The 20,868-nt window shown below is 31.2% G+C and overlaps 1 protein-coding gene across 1 annotated transcript in view; it reads right to left on the minus strand.

The window, feature by feature from the left end:
• The window catches only part of LOC127286965 (homeobox protein B-H1), a 28,491-nt gene extending 9,428 nt beyond the window's left edge, over positions 1-19,063 (minus strand). Inside the window, exons 1-2 of the mRNA XM_051313631.1 lie at positions 18,138-19,063; positions 2,264-2,598 (exon numbers count right to left, since the gene is read on the minus strand). Of these exons, the coding sequence (XP_051169588.1) occupies positions 2,264-2,598; positions 18,138-18,694 (892 nt within the window). The 5' untranslated portion in view covers positions 18,695-19,063. The remainder of the gene's footprint in view (positions 1-2,263; positions 2,599-18,137) is intronic.
• Between the last annotated feature and the right edge of the window lie 1,805 nt (positions 19,064-20,868).

A 20,868-nucleotide genomic window follows, 5' to 3' on the forward strand; every position in this document is an offset into this window, starting at 1 on the left:
GTTCGCATGGGGGGCGGTCGTGGTATTCGCTCACGACCAGCATGGATAGCGGTGTTTATTTGTCTCGCAACTAAGGCTGTGCATTTAGAGGTGGTTTCCGAATATTCGACGGCTGCATTCTTGGCCGCGTTTGATCGTTTCTGTTCGCGTCGAAACAAGCCTTCCAAAATGCATAGTGATCGGGGAACTAATTTTCAGGGCGCGGACAAGGAGTTGCGTCAGGCATTCCGTGAGTTGAGGTCAGATCCTAGTGTTCAAGCGCGACTAGCCAATGACGGAATCGCGTGGCAGTTTATTCCGCCTGCAGCGCCACATTTCGGTGGTTTGTGGGAGGCAGGTGTCAAGAGTATGAAACATCATCTTATTCGAATACTTGGTGCTCATACGCCCACCTTTGAAGAGCTTTCAACATTAGTATGCCGCATTGAAGCTTGTATGAATTCTAGACCAATAGGTCCGATTAACGATGATGTGGAAAGTCTTGACACTCTTACTCCGGGACATTTTCTTGTCTATCGCAATTTTACTTCTGTTCCGAGACCGAGTTTAGATAATATACCTGAAAATCGTTTGTCGCGCTGGCAACTAATGCGTCAACTCCTTGAACAATTCTGGCGAGAATGGTCAAATGATTATATTAGATCTTGTCAACATAGGACTAAATGGCAAAACAGAACAACCTCGTTAAAGGTTGGTCAAATTGTATTACTACGAAACGATAATCTTCCACCAACTAAGTGGAATCTGGGTCGAATCACACGCTGTCATCCTGGATCTGACGGTTTAACGCGTGTAGTTTCAGTCAAAACGGCGACGTCGGAATATACTCGCCCTATCTCGAAATTAGCTCTTCTTCCAATAAATATCGATGAATAGTTACCGTCAGATTTCTGTTTGAAGGCCTGTCTTTAAACCTTTACGGGTGACCAAAAAAAAAAAAAATTTATTTTTGTATGCCTACTTGATTTGGTTTATATTACGCTGTATACATCGCAAGGCGGGCGGTATGTTAAGCTATATGAATTTGAGTGATCAAATGATGTGTAATATGTACAAATTTTCGCTATACATCCCCACCCTTTTTGGTTGAAATTATATCTACAGTTCAGTTGTGTCATAGCCACTGTTATGATACCATCGACAAATTTCGACGAGAATTTCTTTCTCGAGTCCGTTTTCAAACTTTATTATTATACTATGTCAGAGAAGAGTTTACGCGAGTTTAATAGTTTGTATAGAGGTGAATTATGTTAAATAAAGAACAAGTTAAATAAATTAATTGTGAGTGACTGGAACTTATTTATTTATGTGTTAGTGAACGTTCTTCCTACGAATTACTTCCATAAAGAAACAGTTGGTGTTACTACATATTTGAAGTTGGGTCGACTTTGGGATAATTATTTGTCAGGCTAGAATTGTGCATTCTTCTGTTTTTGTTTTGTTACAAGTTTTTGTTGCTTACTGATTCATTACAACTGATTATAAGCCTGTAGTACATTTTTCACTGATTGCTTATTTTTGACACAAAATATAGGGTAATTCCCAGGAAAACTCTTATGGCCCTGGCAAGTTCATCCGTAAGTAGGGCAAATCCTTGCAAAACCGTTTCAAGCCATTACTAGGGCCTTATCAGTTTGCCATGTCAGGCCCTTGCCAGAATCCAGGCGTACTGGGAAGGGCCTTGAGGGGCCCAGACTATAATTTCTGCACGGGCGACTATTAAAATTAAAAGTGGAAAAACTTTTTTTATTCTATTAAAAACAATTTCATTAAAAATTATGAAAAAGTTTAATGTAAAATAAAATTTTGTTTTATAACGTTATTTTCAGAACGTCACTCAAGTTAAATGTTGTACATAATTACACAAATCATGAAATTATTACAATGAATGAGAAATAACTGTATATTTATCAAAGGGAATTCATTTAATTTCATTATTTTTATTTATTTATATTATGCATAATTATTCAATACGATTTTTGGAAATAAATGTATTATGTTGCTTTTGTATTTTTACGTACGTCAATATTACTTGTCTGTTTAATTATTATTATTAGTATTATTATTCTATAATACTGTTTCATTATTAAAAACTTAATTAATTTTTTTTTTCGTAAGTAAAAAAGATTTATCGAGTCTTTAATTAGATGCATTTTTAATAATCGTCATATATGACATAAAGATTATTTTGGAAGTGAAATAAAAGTTTGGCTTATTTTGATGATGGATTAAAAAAAGAAACACGTGGTTTATGCTAATTTACCTCTTTGAGGGAAGTTGGCAGATCCAGGGCTGATACGATTCAAAGAACTGACCACCTCGCTAGAGGGATGATGGTCCAGGGTTTGAATTCCCGGAGACGGTCTCCAAAAAGGCCATCCTGGACCACCTGGTAAAACACCCCGCATTCCATCTGCATCCGTTATATCCGATTGTCCAGCAACAACCGCATTACTTAACGCAGTGGATGCTGCTGTTAATCTAGAATGATGTTGTTGCTGATGAAGGTGCTGAAATGCCGGTGGGAAAAATACACTACCAACTCCCGCAATATTAACTGGATATCGACCCGTAATTATCGATGACATTAAACCTATCCTGAAACATAAAAAGCATTAAAGCATTAATTATCAGAAACAGAAATTTTTTTCTACAAAAAAATTTAAAAAAATTATACTTCATATTTAATATGCATATTAAATATTAATAAGTTTATATGCACTTGTTTTTGTACGTGGACGAGTTTTGACATATTCAGATTTGGAGAGTGAAAGGAAAAAATTCACATTCTATTATCTTCAATTAGCATTAATTTTCCAATAACCTTAATTTTTAACGAATATCATTATAATAAGTTTGTGGTCTTTGGTTAATTAAAAAAATTTTTTTTTTTTGTATGTTGGAAAAGTAGGAAATTGTTTTTGTGAATTGATTGTCATGAATGTGGAAAAGCGCGACGCTGTATAAATGGCCGTTGTGTATTCAGGGGAGCTTTTATTGTTTTTGATGAATAGAGTAAAGAGTCAATAACACACAATGAAATTTAGACAATACAAACTAGACACTGGTCAAGCACGACAGACTATAGAGACTACTCACGGATTTCAAATACACGTTCCAAATTTGCAAAGCATTTCTCTCCGTTTGCGTATATATGGGTAATTTGTTTCTCACAAAGCTAGTGTATCACAAGAGATCAATCAGGCAAAATTTTTAGGATAAATGATTGTTCTATTGGTTTTTGTTAGCTGACGTTCACGCAATATGTATTCGATTATAGGAATAAAACTTTTCACGCACAGTTTTTATTTATCAATGCAGAAAAAAATTTAACAAAAAGAATATAGTTTATTTATAATGGTCATGAAAAATTTATTTTTTTTTTAATGATGGTTTAAGCGTAATATTTATAGTTCTAAATATGTGACGTTCTGAAGACTTAAATATCAATGAGAGTAGATCCTCTTTTGTGTATTTTTACATCGAAATTTTAAAACTTTTTTCTTAACTGATTCCTTTTTTTAGAGGGCGTCACGTATATATGAATCAATGAATTTTATTAATTTGTTAATTATCATACTTATTATATAATATCGTATAAACGCTGATTGGAATAAAGTGATGATATACATATATCATTAATTTAATGTCAAACTTAGAAGGATTGTAGGGATTAGTTTAAATCTTGTAAATTAAAGTTTTCGTTGATTCATTCAACTTTAATCAATTTCCAAGCTTTCCTAACAAGTTTATTGTAAAATTGTAAGATTTCTGTTCTTTATTCTGTTCTTCTTCTTTCTATGGTATTAAACGCAGGTCGAGCAAAAATGTATCAAGTTACCCAATAAAGAATGACAGTCAAACATAACAGGATTCTGTTAGGCTATTACTTTAATCAAGTGTATAATCATTTAATCACATTTTAGATCAATTCACTGTAAACATTTTTATTTTTATTTTCTAATAATTTCAGTTCTTCTCATAATTTTTAATTTGGAGCTCGCAAAAAGAAGGCAAAGAAATCGTTTTTAAATAAATTTTTTCTGATTGCACCTAAAAAAAAATGGTTATAAGGATGGTTAATTTTGGTTATATACTCTCTAAATCTGAATTAGTCACTTTTGAATCATTCAACTGCGCCGATTCATTCATTAAATGAATTAGTAAACCGATTTGATTAATTCTTAGTTAAAAATGACTAATTGTTAGTAGAAAACTACTAATTCATTTATTAAAGTTTACTAATTGAAATAGAAGCCTTACTATAAATGAATTAGTAGTTTTCTGCTAACAATTAGTCAACGGTTACTAATTCATTTAATGAACGAATCGGCGCAGTTGAATTAGTCAAAAGTGACTAATTCAGATTTAGCAGGAGAGTAGACAACAGTAGATACAGTTGATCATTTTAGCTTTCTAGAAAATGATTTTAAAAAACTCTACCAAATTGTAAATATAAATCACTAATAGTTTAATTATAAGAGATGCTTTTATTTTGTCCAAATGATATAATAATCAAAACAGCAAAGAAACATAATAAAAATGAAATGTTTTGTCTCTGCTATTAAATTTCGATTACAATGTTGTAAAGCTTCGCGATGAAAAAGAAATTAGTAAATAATGACTCTTACAACTAGTATTATAAGGTTTAACGGATTTTCCCTATTGAAGTGCAACGGTTATAGTGAATTGCATCCATGATTCGAGGTGATGATTGCTCGATTGAAAATGTAGGTAGCTAGGTGGGTCGGTATAGGGAAGGCTCAATATCCAGGCAATGATGGAGGGTGGTGGTAGGGGCTTCGGAAGCCATACTACTTTCCCCACGTATATAGTAGTACTTGGTTCCTTCTTTCCCGTGTGTCGTCTATAACAGACAAAGTACTAGTCTGCGATGGACGATTCGATTTCGTTTTCGATGCTCTCTTCAATATATATTTTCGCATCCTTGCTTGCTTATCAGCTTGTTTTCACCCTGACGAAAAAAAAATTGAGCAACCAACTGGAGTGTATTTAAAAGTGCGAAAAGGAAAGAAAAGAAGAAAAAATCAGAGGTGTGATGGAAAATATGAAAAGAAGAAGACGCTCTATACTCTAAATGGAAGACGATGCCAGAAGAATGTTGACACGAGAAATGAATTAAGAGAGCTTTATTTCTCATCTTTTCTCTATTCATTGACGCGATATTGTATTTTAGGGAGATGAGAAGTTTTTTGAGAGCAGAAGAAAAGAAGACGATGGCGCCTTCTTGATGGAAGGGATAAACGGTGATGCAAGAGGTTTCAACAAACAGATGCCCCCCAAAAGATAAAAAGAAATCTGACAATCGTCTGTTTGTAAGCAGCCGAAACCTCTGAAGCAGGTATAAACACCAAACAGCTTCAGTTCTGCTCCTTTAACAGTCTTGATTCTTTATTGCTTCGAAGCCGGTCACGAGGTACATTTTCGGCAAAACTACTTCTCTTAGCGTGCCTTGTTGATCTTCAAGATTTAAAAAGTGCTTCCAGTTTCGTTTTAAAGAACATATTTTCAATCCAATAGGCGCTTGAGTGCCTCTTATATTATATACTCAAAAGTGATATATATATGTCTTCTCGAATTCTTCTTTTTGATTCACGACATTTTTCTACTTTCATTTAATTGGTTTACAATTTTTTGATAGACTCTTCTGTTTATTGTAATACACAAAATTAATTTTTATCACTTACATTTTGTTGTATACATAAATAAATATTTTCAAGAAAATTGCTCGAAGAACTCACAGCAGAATAGTTGCATATGCCTTTTCTAATTGCACAAAACTATCCTACACACTGTAAAAAGAAAGACTTATTTTAAGGCCGAAAAGAGGTCTTTTTTTTAAGAGGCAACATTTTTAAGGCAGCTTTGCTGAATTTACGCAATGCAATTTCCATTATAATTACTAGCGCTGATTTTAAGACTCATCTTAAAATAAAATTTTCTTTTTACTGTGTAAAGAAAACACCTACTGAATATTAAAATTAATAATTTTTAAAATTTTTCTAGTAAAATCTAGGCCTACAATTACAATAAAATAAAATTATGCGTTACGAGATCTTTATATTAATTTATTCTCAAAAATTTAATTTCTCGTAATTTAGGGCAGTTTTTAGAAATTTAAAAAAAAATTGAAACATGATGAAACATTTCTGCTTTGGATTATTAAAATTGTTGGTGCAAAAATACAGTAAAATATGGTTCTGTTTTAACTGTTTTAAGAGACAATCTATTATTTCAATTTTTTACATTTAAAATTTTATTTTTTTTATTCGAGGATAGTTATTAGCTATATTAAAAAATAAATATAAAAAGTGATACAAAAATTCTGACTCTTTGAAAAATTGTTTTCCCAATTGGATTTAATTGCTTACTTTAAATACGATTTTTGTTAAAACACTCCCGCAATTATTTTTATCAGAGAAATATTTTGTTCAGTTTTGTTTTAAATACTTCACTTATTTACCTTTATTTTTTTTTTATAAAAAAAAAGTTTCCACCGCATTTTCAATTTTTTTTTTAATGAATATTTATTTCAACTTTTTAAAAAAATTATTTCAATATGTTTGAATGATTCCCGTATATAATCATCCGAAAACACGCGCCCGAATGGACACTCACCCAAATAACTGCGAATATACTGAGCGTATATACCGTTTGACTAATTATTTTTAACCTACTTAAATAATTATTTCAATTTTTTCAAATAATTATTTTTTTAAATTAAAAAATCACGGAATTAGTTATCGTAAGTTTGGTTAAAATTTAAAAAAAAATATAAAGATAATTTTTTTTTTTCAATTATAAGTAATTGTTTATATATAATTAATAATTATACTAATAATTATTTCTATACATTACTGAAGCAAAGGTGTCGATAACTAGAGCATTTAATTTCAATATTTTTTATATTAATTATACAGTTATTTGAGGCAAGAAATTTTGAAAAATATAAAGATCACAAAAATTCTATTATTATTATAAAAATTTAAAAAAAATATATACAGAAAATAATTTTTAAATATCTGTAAAATATGAAAACCGAGATATAATCGTTGCGAATGAATTTTATTTTACATCGAGTTGTTAATGAGTTTGTGTCGATTTAAATAATTTATAGAAAAATTGTATACACGCTCCGAGCAAAAAGTGTAAATAATAATGTTTATATTGAAAAGTCATTAAAATTAATTTGTTTGTCCAAAATGAAGAGAGCGATTGTTCGTAAGCATCAATCGTAATATATATATATATATATATAAAATTTGCTAACGATTGGTGTAAATCTCTCTATCTCTTTCTCTCTCTATGGTTTTAGCACGTTGGTGAGCAATTGTAATTCTCTACTATCGCACACACTTGATATGCGTTCGTTAACCATCGTGCACAAGCAACTTGATACCTTTTGTTGTGCATCGTTACATAAGGGTTAGTTAGTGTTAGTACGAACATAGAAAGTGGTCGATTGCGCTCAGTGGTTTATATATACCTATATATATGCGTCGTGTATAATTGAAGCCTTAGGGTAGAGAACTAGTAAAGATGCTGTCGTGTTGGTACGACTAACTCGTTATGACGACGATCGTTGTGTCCCAAGGATTTGAGATTGCGAACTATCGTTCTATTGTTAATTTTCTGACCTTGTTTATTGCATCAAAAAAAAAAAAGAAAGACAAATCGAATAAAATTTAATTGATCTGTTATTTATACCCAAGTTTCTTCTAAATTATATTCTAAAATGTTTCTTATTTTAAGAATTTTATATTCTATAACTTTAAGAATAAAATGCATGGGAAATATTCTTAAATATAGGCGCCAAAAATATATTCCTAATTTCAGTTTCACAGAAAAAACCTGGTCTCAAAATGAGTGTAGCGTACGATATACTCATTTTGAAGTGCACCAAAAATGAGCCAGGTTGGTGGCGCCACTGTCTATGTCGTTTAGCATTGGCTCATTTTGAGTTGCAACAAAAATGAGACTAAGTTTTTTCTTTGTTACGGGTTTTTCTGTGCTCACATTATTATGCTTCACACGAAAAAAAAGTAGAATTTTTACCCCAAAATCGGTATAAAAATTACCTGCAACAAATTTTATCCTAGTTGAGGGCGCCACCGTCTATGTGAATTAGCATTGGTGAAAATAACCCGCAACAAAATTTACCCAGCGTTTTTTCTGTGTTATAAAATAAGAATTTTCCCTTTTTAAGAGTAAATATTCTTTTTTCTTTGTACGAAATAAGTCTATTTTCCTCTATATGTTTGTTATAGATTATTGAAATTATTGGTTCAAATACAGTTTAATATCATTCAAATAAAACTTATTTGGTTCAAGTATATAAATATTTATTTGATAATATAGTAAAGTAACCGATTATTTGAATCAAACAATTTTCTTTTTCAGTATATGTATACGTATATATATTTTTTTCTTTATACTCTGTTATAAATGAAGCGTTGAAATAATGGATTTTTCTTTCTTTTTGATGATTGAACAAAGTATGATATTTCCTGCTCACTTTACCTAATAAAATGTCATTTGGATGACCCAACAATGAGTTATTGGCTTTGAAAGTGTGCGACTAAATCTACTAGTTGGCTTCCCTTGCAACGCTTGCTTGCTATTATAGGCCAAGTGGAGAGCTTGTACTTTTACAACGTACAACACACATACTGAGGATATAATTGATCGAACGGAAAATCTTTTGTTTTATAACAAGCTCACGAGCTGATAAATAATTGAATTTAATAAGTGGATTTATTTAGTTATCACAAACAAAAAATCTTCATCAAATACAAATAAACTCTGTTTTTTAAAATTTTCAAACTTTATCAACAATATAATATAAGTCATTAAGTGATAATACATTTGTACTTGATTGGCTTCTAACTTCCTTAATTGGATTACATCATTTTTAAGAGCTTTCAATAAAAAATTTCATTTTCCATCATAACTTACATTACATAACAAATGGAATATTGTTATCAAAAAAAAGGTTAAATTTATATTGTTTTGCATTCTTATTTGATTCTTATATATCTTTTTTGTATTTATTGTTTTCTCTTAAATGAATTCCTTTGACAATTATATAAATATATAACAAAAGGAGATTAATGTGCACTTTAGCAGGAACAATTTCATGAAATTGGTGTATAAAAGAGTTAATCCCTTATGGGATTTGATTTTCATTGGAAAGTAATTACGAGGAAGGTACTTTACGGTGGGTGTCACCTTCCGGATGCGTATCGAACGACTTCGCAGAAAAGTTGAGTGTCATTGGGATGAGTGACATTAAAAAAAAAGAAAAAAAAATGAAAACATGAATCGTGGTAATTTCTCCTCGCCTGATTGTTATACCGGGAGACTTTTCCAGTATAGCCGAGCATATATAGATATTTTTTTTTTCGCGTACACTGGAATTTTTTCTACTCGGCGCGCGCAATGAAACGTCCGTTTTGCTCTACTCAATAACTGATGATGATCATATACAACAGGCTTTATCGTGCTTTCCTTTTAAAACTGTGCGCAACGTGATTCCAGCCTAATTAACGAATCATTCATCGACGTTGTAATTAATGAGACACATATATATATATACCATGTCGCAGAATATCATTGCGTGAATTCTTCCCTCTCGAGAGAGTCCCCCAACGGCGCACGAGAATTTCTGTCATCGATTGCTTTATACAAGAAGGAAACAGTGTTTCCGCTTAGCTTGGGATTACAATTCCAGAAGAATTATCCAATCTGACGATGTTTTTTTCTCTCTTGGTTCTTTTTTTTTTTTTTTTTTTTTTTTCTGATGGATTAGCGAGAAGATTATTCTCAACAATTTTTCCTTCGGTCTCCACTCCTCTCATTTTACGCGATTTTACTTCCCTTTTGCAAAGCCCATAATTCCCTACGTTTTGCCATCATCTTATACCGGATCATTTCTTAACGTTACGATCTACAAGAAAATGCTTTTCCCTACAATCTGCTCGCAACAAATGCAAAGAGATTTAAGATATTTATCTTTTCAATTTTAAACACTGCTCGTTTTTCTCGGTTCGATTTTTCAAGACGCAAACAACGAATTGTGCGACAAGATTTTTATCTATATTTGGAGGTTTTCAAGTGTGTTATGTTGGAATTGATAAAAAAAAAAAAAACAAGAACAAACAAAGAAGAATTTCCTTGGTTCATTTTTACGTGAAACGTAAAAGTTTGTGGGGAGAAATTTATAATATTTTTTTTTCTTGATTGTGTGATAAATTTAAACTTACTGACTTAATTTAGAAGTAACGATAAATTGTTACTTGAGGATTGAATATGAGAGATTTTTCATGGTATAAAGTTTGGGTGAATATAAGTGGTTCATTTCTCAGGAGTATGGTCGCCAAATTAATAATAAATTAGATTGAGAAGTTGCATACTTCCTTCGGAAGGATGTTAGGGCGCTACTTGAAAATGGGTATAGGATAGTAAGATAGGTGCGTATACCTCAGGGGAATCTTAGACGTCTTAACCTTCACTATGCTTACGCTCCACCTACCAATCCATTATGCACGTCTCACCTAATTGATTCCTTCTTCCCTTTCTCTAAGTCTTCCATTTCACTATACTGCATTTTCCTTTCAATTTACGATATACCAAAAAAAAAATCCTTAAAGAGATCCTCAATTGAAAGAAAGAAGAGACTTTATATAAATTTTTCAATATAATTTTTCTAATCGAAAAAACATCTTTGAGTTGGACTATATTGGTCCTTAAAATTTCAGTGAATATAAAATTACATATTTGTGCAAAATTCAATAAATTCGCTCAACCAGGGACTAAATCATTTTCGGTGCAATTAAAATAATTTGAAGAATATTTGATTTTGTATTTTAATATATTGAATTTTAAAGATAACTCTGAATAATAATATGGAATTTTTAGGTTAGGAATCTTGTTAATGAAAAGTACAAGTACCAACCATGTAACATAAAACATATAGATAATGGAGCTAAATTAAAATTTTTTTAATAAACAATTTTTATTACTTTTTCTCTTTTAAAAATGATAAAATATTGTTCTCTAAAATTATAAAATTCTACTCGAAAACCAACTATGAAGAAATTGAAATTTTCTGAGAATAAAAAACAGACAAGAATAAAAATAATAATTTACAACGAGTGATTCGTGACTGCGTAATGTTTGCGATGCCATAACTGTAACGTTAGTTTTAATCTTAAAAAAACTAATATCAATTGAAGAGTAATACTTTGTTGCAAGTATAAAATTGTATATGATTTTTAAAGAAGAAATCTAGTTTCAAAGGAAAAATATTTTTTTTATCTATTTTAAAAAGTAAAATTTTATTCTAACGTGAAAATTTATATTAAAATAAAATTTTACTTTAAATAGTTTAAACAAATGAAACTTAATAAAAGAAATAAAGTTTTTGCTTCAAATAAATTATATTTTGACGTGACAACGTTTTACTCCGAGATCTAGCGAGTCAGTCAGAAAAATTGGCATTCATATCGACGGCGCCGAGTTCTCGAAAACTATAAGTCATATTTTCAAGATTTTTGTGTTATTCAATTACTTTAGGTTTAGTTTCAATGTCACACTTATTTTTGTCAAATTTGTAAATGAATTTTTTATAGCTTTCTATATTACCAATCGGTTAAAAATTTGACTACATGTTAGTATAGCGCTGACAGTATTTTAATTTTTCGTTTTGCAGATTCTATCCTGGATGGCTTGTGGTGTCACGTACTTCAAAGATAAGGACAAAAGTACACAGAATTCACACAGACTTTTTAGAACTCGGTCTATTTTTACGGTTAATTTTCACATTTTCTGAATGGAAATTTAACTTGAAAGTAGGGATCTCCGAGGGCTATTCAGTTTAAAAGAATATCCTTGAAGCTGAAAATTCGTCATTAAGGTAAATATTTTAATTTATTGGAAAAATTTTATTACAAAAAATTTAGTTGTATTTTTTAGCCATTTTTCCCAACTTTTGACTATACTTTAGACAAATCGTTTTCTCAGTGTATAAGTCATATTTTTAAGATTTTTGTGTTATTCCACTACTTTAGGTTTAATCTCAATTTCACACTTATTTTCGTCAATTTTGGAAATGAAATTTTTTATAGCTTTCTATATTACCGACCGGTTAAAGATTTAACATGTTAGTACAGCGCTGATTGCTGACAGTACAATTCTTGGCATTTCGTTTTGAAATTTTTTTAATTTAATTGTTTTTAAATTATTGTCAGTTTATTCTAATTTTATGCACTGAAAAAAAATTTATTTGATTCAATTAATCGATTACTTGAACATTATCAAATAATTTACTTGAACCAAATAATTTTTATTTGAATTAAATAATCTGTATTTGAACAAATAATTTCTATACTTGAAACAAATACCATTTAATTGACTCAAACAATAATTATTTCATAAAAATAAATATTTATTTAATAATAGTCAAGTAACCGATTACTTGAATCAAATAATTTTTTTTTTCATTGTACTGTGCCTACACAATAATAGGGATTTAATTTTCAGAAATTGTTTTTAATACGTAATACGAGAGAAGAGGCTGTGTAGAAAATTTTTTTAAACATTATATTTTTATTAAATTAAAAAATGTAAAGTTGTAAATGTAAAATTTGTAGATTTATAGAGATAAAACTCCATTACAAAATTGTATACATAACTGCTATCTTTATTGACATCTTCGTTTTTCATCTAAGAATATTGATTGTTTGATATTCTATCCGATAATGATGCAAAAAAACATGAAACTTGAAGACAAAGTGGTTGGTGCACTGTTACTATATATAGAAGAGAGAGATAAGTGGTAACAACCTAGAGTTTCAAAGTTCCTTCGAAAGGTTAGGTTTCACGTTAACCGTGTTCCAATGTCCAATAGTATATACTTGGACCAAAACTTTTGATGGCAAATATCTCGAAACTTCTTGATTGAATTTTGGTAGATTTAACTGTCCTTTCGTCTAACTCAAGGTGAGAGGTTCTCAAAATGGATCCAAACAAGATCAAACACTTTGAATCGGGATCGTTTTTCTTCAAACAAAATGTACGCCTAATCTTGTTGTTTTATGTATATAAGAAATAGTAACAATATTTTGTTTTTTTTATATTAAATGTTTACTTCATTTAGTCAAAGAAATTTTATGTTATATTTGTGATTTTTGAAGTGAAAATATACACAGAGAATCAACTCTTAAAATAAGACACTTATGTTTAAGTTTCCATTATACATTCAAAAAATTCAATAAAAAATATAATTTTGATTTCACCTAATTAAAAAGAAACTTTTATCAAGTTAGAACTATTACTAAACATAACCTACAATTTTCTTGACGTAAGGTCCCTTCTCTCGTGGAGCGTCATATATATAGCTAAAAAAATTAAACTTTCAACACTTAATACCTCTATAATGTGATTATTAAATGTAAAAACTAATTTATTATTAAATTATTAAAAAAAAAAAAAATTGGGTAAAAAGAAATTCAGTGAAATAAAAATTCTATACTAAATAAAAATTCGGTACCTAAAAATTTTATTATTTTACATACTTAAAAAAATTACTTAATTCGTTTAAAAAGAAATTCTGTTTAATGTTAATTCGAAAAATGAAAATTCGTCTAATAAATAATTATAATATATGTATATTAAGTAAAATTCTATAAATTGAAAATTATAACTAATTATTATTTTTATGGAAAAATTATGTGCCCTGCATCAGAGTTAAATATAGCTATTTTTTTAACATAAAAAATGTTTGATGAAAATAAAATTTTATTTGGCGCAAATAAATATTTATTAATATAAAAATATTGTTTCTCAATTAAAATAATTTAAAAAAAAACTGTTTTTCCATATAGAGTTTCTGTTGATATAAATGAACACTTGAGAGGATCAAAATAAGCAAAATATTGTTTGTGACAGTAGAAAAATTGAGTTTAACGCTTAAATTGGTTAATGGTGGAATAATTTAAAAGGCCAGAAGTATATGTATATATATATGTATGTCGAAGGGATGATTGTCATCAGTGCGGGACATTTTCTAGTCCATAATGCCAAAGAGTAGAACTTAATCAAATGGTAAACGGGTGGAAAACAAGCAATTCGAGCCATCGAGCTGGGCAACGTTTTGGGGCTAGGTGAGGGAGTGTAAATCTGATAAAATCATCTCGAACCCCTCGGTTATATATCGACCCTTTCTGAGCAAAGCAGAGGCGTTCTCTGGTTCCTGGTAAATATATCTGATCAAGCCTATGTGGATGTAAGTAACGCAAAGTAATATAAGAGAGGGTGGTTGTTCCTACGGTTGTTATTAAATGAGACAGCCTAATAGGCCCATTATGGACCCTCTTGGTCCATTCCCACATAATATAATCCTCACCGCACGCGCACACCGACTCTCCCTTTTTTCTTTCCGCCCCCAATCTGCCATCATGTATCTCAATCTGCGTTCCACCTTAACACCTATACATTTGGATCGGATAAATGACAAAGTAGTACTCGACAATATTGATATAATATAATTTTATATATAATCAATCGAAAAAAACCACCGATATATTTGAATGTATATCTTTTTTTTTTCTTTTTGTAAGTCGCTTTCTTTTATAGAAAGATTTCGAATGGTCAAATATATATATATATATAGAGGTATTTCGAAATGCTTTCTTGGTCCAAACTTATGAAGGAATAAAGGTACTCTTTCACTATCAAAACCTTCAAAGGCAAAGTTCGAATAGGCACCCGCGAAAGCTCCGTCCGCCGACAAAACTTTTGGCCAATGGGGTACCGATGTGAGTCAGTGCTTTCAAAAGAAAATGTTATATCATTCCCTCGAGGTAAGATTCGAATTCAACAGAGATCTTGTGCTTTTCCTAGTGATTATTAGGCTACTATCATAGAATTTAGCATATAAGCTAGTTTTCTTCTGCTTATAAAATATCCAGACTGGATGGAAAATTTTTAAATTATTTCATTTTTATATATGTGAATATATCTCAGACAATATTATTGTTATTATTATTATTTAAATAAATTTTATTCCTTTAAATTCAAACAAAAGTTTAGTTAACTGTATTGTAATGCATTTATTTGGTTGATTTAACCAAATTTTTGTTGTTTCAAACAAATTTTTTTCTGCTCTCTAAATCTGAATTAGTAAAAATGTTTACTAATTTAAATCAGTGACTCACTTTTTGCTTTAGAATTATAGTTAAATTTGACTAATTGTTAGTAAAAGTTACTAATACTTAGTAAAATTTTACTAATTCTGAAGCAAAAAGTGAGTCACTAATTCAAATTAGTAAATATTTTTACTAATTCAAATTTAGAGAGTGAGTCTACTCTACTACTCTACTAAAACACTTTCTTAATTTGAAATAGTGTGAATTCGTTCACTAATTTAAATTAGCGAAAACTTCTATTAATTTTTAGTTATTTTTCACTAAAACTTTAGTAGAAAAATTTTTACTAAATCAAATAGTAATATTTTACTAAAAATTAGTAAAAATCTATATTAATTTGAATTAGTGAACGAATTCTCACACTAATTCAAATTTAGAGAATTACTGAATTGTATTATTAAAAATTACACACAGCAATTTATTTATTTTTCAATTCCATTTGACGTCAATAAAACTGACATAGAATTATCTCAAATTTTGATTGAGGTAACCTAACACTTTGTTCACAATTTTTATTATTTTATATGATTGATTTTTTGCGAAAACTGAAAAAAATAAAATAATTCTCCAGTTACATTTTGAAATGAATGTTTTGTTTTGATAAACTGTTAAAATAAAAAATTTATTGTCTAATTTATCAACAATTTGTTTGAACAAGAAAAAAGGTTTTATCTCTCGTCATTTTTGAAAATTTGTAAGTTTTCTTACAAATAAACTTTTGGTTAATTCAACCAAAAGTTTGATTAACTGTATATATATTTAGCAATACATTTATTTGGTTGATTTAAACAAATTTTTTTTTGAGTGTACCCAAAAAAGAAATTCTTAAATTAAATAAGGAAATAATAAAAATAAAATGAAATATAAGATAGAAAACAAAAAATTTATTTAAACTATTTAATGAAAAATTAATAAATTTAGAAAAGCACAATTTTTTAATGACTTTTATATATATTTAATATTCACAACGATTATTCTATTTAATATTTTGAATTTTGATAGACTTTTAAAAAATGCATCTTATGGATGAAATATATATTTTTAAAATTACGCGCTTGTATGGATACATTTGAGATGTGGTTTCTTGATATTATTAAATTTGACCTGCATCTATTGTTCCAGGAGAATATAATATGTTGAAAATGGAATTCACTTTGCTTTTAGTCTGTAATGTTCTTCTTCATTTTTCTTTATTATTATTATTATTATTTTTTTTTTTTGAACTTGTGCGATAAATTTACGTTGATCCCTATCTCAAAACACTCAGCTGTCTTCAGAAGAAAATAAGCGAACGTCTAAACAGCGGATTAACCGACTATAGCTTTAGGCGTTTACTCGAGCGCGTAATCGGTTACTGGGATAATTAGGCGAATAGACCATCTAAATTTCTTTTCCATTGTTAACGGTTACTCTCGCTCATTATTTTGTAAATTTTCAGTTTATCTCACTATTAAATTTTAAGATACTCGCGGATTAATAGAATTTGTAAGAGGATTTTTCGTGTGTTTATATTTATTTTATATATTATTTAAAATTTCATTTAACCACTTTTTTTTAATTGATATATTATTTTTATTTTTATATTTTAACGAAAATTAATAATTTAAAAGTGACAAGATTTTTTAGTCTTTATCGATGATAATGATTAATTAGAAATGAAAAACGTTGAATTTTTATGTTGATCTAAATTTTTAAATGGAGTTTATTCTCTTTGGTGGATTTATTCTTTTCATTTTGATGAAAATTGCATAAACGTCAAATCTCTACCTCTTATTCTGCTTTTTTCTGTATCAAGTAGTTAAGAGAGTAGGAATTAATATTTAAAATCGTCTTTACAATTGCTCCCCTATTTTGATATTTATTCTTTCTATAGAAACAAATGCTAATGCCTTGTTATTGGATATACCCAGGCAGAAAACATGAATCGTGGCAGGGGGCACAATTATCTCATATTTCCTCCTCATCTGAATAACATTTTCGTATTTTGTATCATGAACAAGAGAAAGCGAATTAGAATAAATTAACACTATTTAAACATGTAATGTGATCCTACAAAGAACATAAATCATATAACAACCAACCAAATAAATCAAGTTAATTTATAACTATTCAATATTTGACGTCATAAATTTCTGATCGGTTGAACATATTAATATCCCGTCACATAATATATAGTTAATTTCGCCTCGTTTATATTATATATAATTTTATACATAAATTCTGAGGGAAATTAGTAAGTGCTATTAATTTTTTTTAACAGAATATTTAATTTTTTTTTTTTTGAATATGTACATATAATGTGCTTTAAATAAAAAATACTTTAATTATATCATATACAAGTAAATAAGAAATTAATGATATTTTTCATATTTCTGCATCGAGGAAATAAAAATTGATATGATGAATTATAATTTTAAGACTCTTAAATGATGGTTTCTGACACTTTCACTGAGAAAATTATGGCGAGACTGCCGGCTTTTCATGCGAACAACCAGAGTTTTCTGCCTCAGGATCCGCTATTCGCCTAGAAAAAGCGAAAATCTACTCCTTAGGTGTCCACTAATGACTTTTAGGATTAGATTTTCGCTTTTTCTAGGCGAATAGCGGATCCTGAGTCAGAAAGCTCTGGTTGTTTGCATGAAAAGCCAGCAGTCTCACTATTATTTTCTCAGTGTTGAACAGTTTTTCGGTTTTTGTAATGATCAGAATTAATAAATACACCCTATCAAAAATTGACTACACGGCAGTTTAAGGATTATATTCGAAATTTCGGACAAATGGATCTTACATCATTGGTTGATATTAAATTGTAGTGTTTGCATAGTTTTGTAAGGCGGTACTGTTTAACATTATGTTTTAGACTTCACAATTCGAATAAAATTGCATCTTGATTAGAATAATCTTGAGTACCTGGAAAGCATTGCGAGATCCGCCGACGCTTGATGACCAATCATCGTGTTATTAGCGTCACTTGAAGAATAACTTGAAACTGGACTAGTTGTGCTGATGGCGCATCCAATTCCAACAGAGTTACTCCTTGTTTCTGTGGAATGATTTATCAGTCTTTGGCCACCAGGAAGTTTTAATGGTGACGGCGAGAGTATTTGCGAAACAGGACTCCCACATGAAATAAGTCTTTGATTATTCTGCGAATTTGGTGGATGAAGGGGTGACGATCTATCAGCGTCTGATTGACGTTCACCAGACACCGATGTTGAATCAGCCGTCGGCGATTCAGCTCTACCAAGAATATTCGAAATACTAAACGACGTATATTGCGGATTACAAACCGGCCTCAAAGTTGCTTTACTAACATCAAAACTAAATGAATTCCCCAGTCCTAAAGCACTTTTTCCATTTTTTTCCTGAAGAAGCATTTCGGCGGGTGTAGAACTACTTCTCGATTCGTCCAACTCCAAATCCTCTTCCGAGACAACGGACACTTCAATTTCTGTTTCACCCGACATGTCCTTTTAATCCCCCCCTTGTCGCAAATTCACCTTTCACTTTGCCGACGGTGTTGTCAAAATCGCGGCTTGGCTTTTCTTTTTTTTTATTCACGACTTTGTGCTATCATTGATGCGACGAAAATTCACCCAACACGTAAAAACTTTCACCCAACACAAACATCCTGGATTGCACTATGTCTGCTGCTGATTCTAAAAACATGATGATAATGATGTTTGATTATCAGCAACAAAACCACACATATCCGACGGATGAACGCGTCTCGAGAATCGTCGACGATTTAAACGATCGACCGACATTCGTAAGCGATACCTGGACGATAGGATGATAGGGGACAAGACGCTTTGCTGAAGTCACCCCCGCCCACTTCTGCAACCCCACCCTCAAAGGATACCACCACTCTTTCTCAATCAGTCTCCCCCGTGTGCTTCAACCCCTCTCGTCTCTCTTGCTTCTCTTCTTCATAAATGGCTCACAATTTCCACTTCCTTCCACTAATCACTGCCTAATTTCGCGGCCTGCCACTTTACAATTGAGGATATTTGCAATTTTTTTTTTCTCCACAATCAACTAATCGACGTTTATCCTAACAAAAATTATAATTTTCTTTGGTTATATTCTTTGGTGCGTCATTGCAAAATATCTTTTTTTTATCAGTAATTGCAGTTCTTAGCATTACAAATCGGATTTTGAAATTTTATTCATATGATGGAAAAACTTGTCGGGTTTAAAAGTGTGTTTTTTTTTTGCATCTTGAGTGTTTAATCGTGTCGTGGACGTAAAGAGGCAGGTGGGGTGGCTCGTTTACAGCGAGCGACGGACTGATGATCGGTACTCCGCTTGGCACTAAGGGTTGCAAACGCCGTAGAAAACCGCAGGTCACACGTATATGTCGGCGCGGCGTCACTGGCTCTCTTCAGGCACTCTCGTACACAAACAGTAAACATGCATACACACATGACTACCAACGCACGTGCCTCTAGTATATACAGACAGACAGACAGACTTCTCTCTCTCGCACTCAAAATAGAGTCGTCACACTCTCTCGAGAGGTGGGTTGTTGAGAGAGTGAAAAGCAGGCCAGAGAGAGGTACAAAACGTTGGGGTTGGCTCATTGGAGAGGGATGGAGAAAGGGGAGAGGCGTGGAAAGTGGTTTTGAATGAGGGGAGGGGGGTGAAAATAGGGAGCAACGATAGCGGGGTTAAAGTGAGAGAGAGGGTTGTATGTCGTGTAGTGACTAAGCTAAAAGTTGTTTGAGTTCTACGAGAGAGGGTTGCGGGGCGGAGTTTGGCTTCGGAGAGGACGGCTCACGCGATTTCTCATAGGGTGGAGCTGCGATCGATGGTCCGCGTTACGTTGGAACTGTTAGGGGTAGATTTCGGAACGGACCAATCGCGTGAGCTCAGTCCTTAACTCGCAAGATATACTCCGCTTGTTTAGACAGAAGGGGTTGTTCAGGGTTGGTTGACTAGTGGATAGAGAAAGATGTCGAGAGAAATTGATAGAGTGTGAGTGAGAGAATGCGAGAGAAAGAGAGAGAGACTGGTGTGTCCGTCCCGTGCCACGTCGTGTTACTTATCCATTATAACACTCCAAGATCTTGATTTAAGCCTGCAGCCAGCGGTGAGCTTTTAACCAATTAGCCTTTATAGCTAACCCCCCTTCTCCCTTTCCGCTCTATCCCTCTTTTTCTCTCTCACTCGTTCTCTTCGTCGTTGCAACTCACCCTCTGGCTATCCTGCTCTCGCTTTACTGTACACCTCGTAGGTACTCTATATATATATATACTATACCCCCAGTTGCGCGATATACCCAACTAATCTACCGGTTTTCTCCTTCTCTTTTCATTCCAATTGCTATCTCACTCGAGGTGTATTTGCTAGAAATAAAGACCTGTATGGATCTTGTCTTTAGTGGACTTGGAGTGTTTCTCATAGTAATGCGCCAGGAGTTTCAAATTATCTCGACGTTTTCATATAATGAGGATTAGAAGAGATCCTTAAACAGATCGAAGATATTTCTGTTGGAGAAAACTTATTTAGTATTTCTTTAGCAATGTTTTTATATTTTTATTGATGTTTTTTGGTATTTAATTATATCCTAGGCTATCTTTATTGAAATATGCTTGTTATACAATGCACTTATTATATGTGACCTGATCTGAGAAAACGG

Source organism: Leptopilina boulardi, unplaced genomic scaffold (genome assembly GCF_019393585.1).
Source record: "Leptopilina boulardi isolate dan_hultmark-lab unplaced genomic scaffold, ZJU_Lbou_2.1 LbouV2_366, whole genome shotgun sequence".
In the NCBI taxonomy this organism is placed as follows: Eukaryota; Metazoa; Arthropoda; class Insecta; order Hymenoptera; family Figitidae; genus Leptopilina; species Leptopilina boulardi.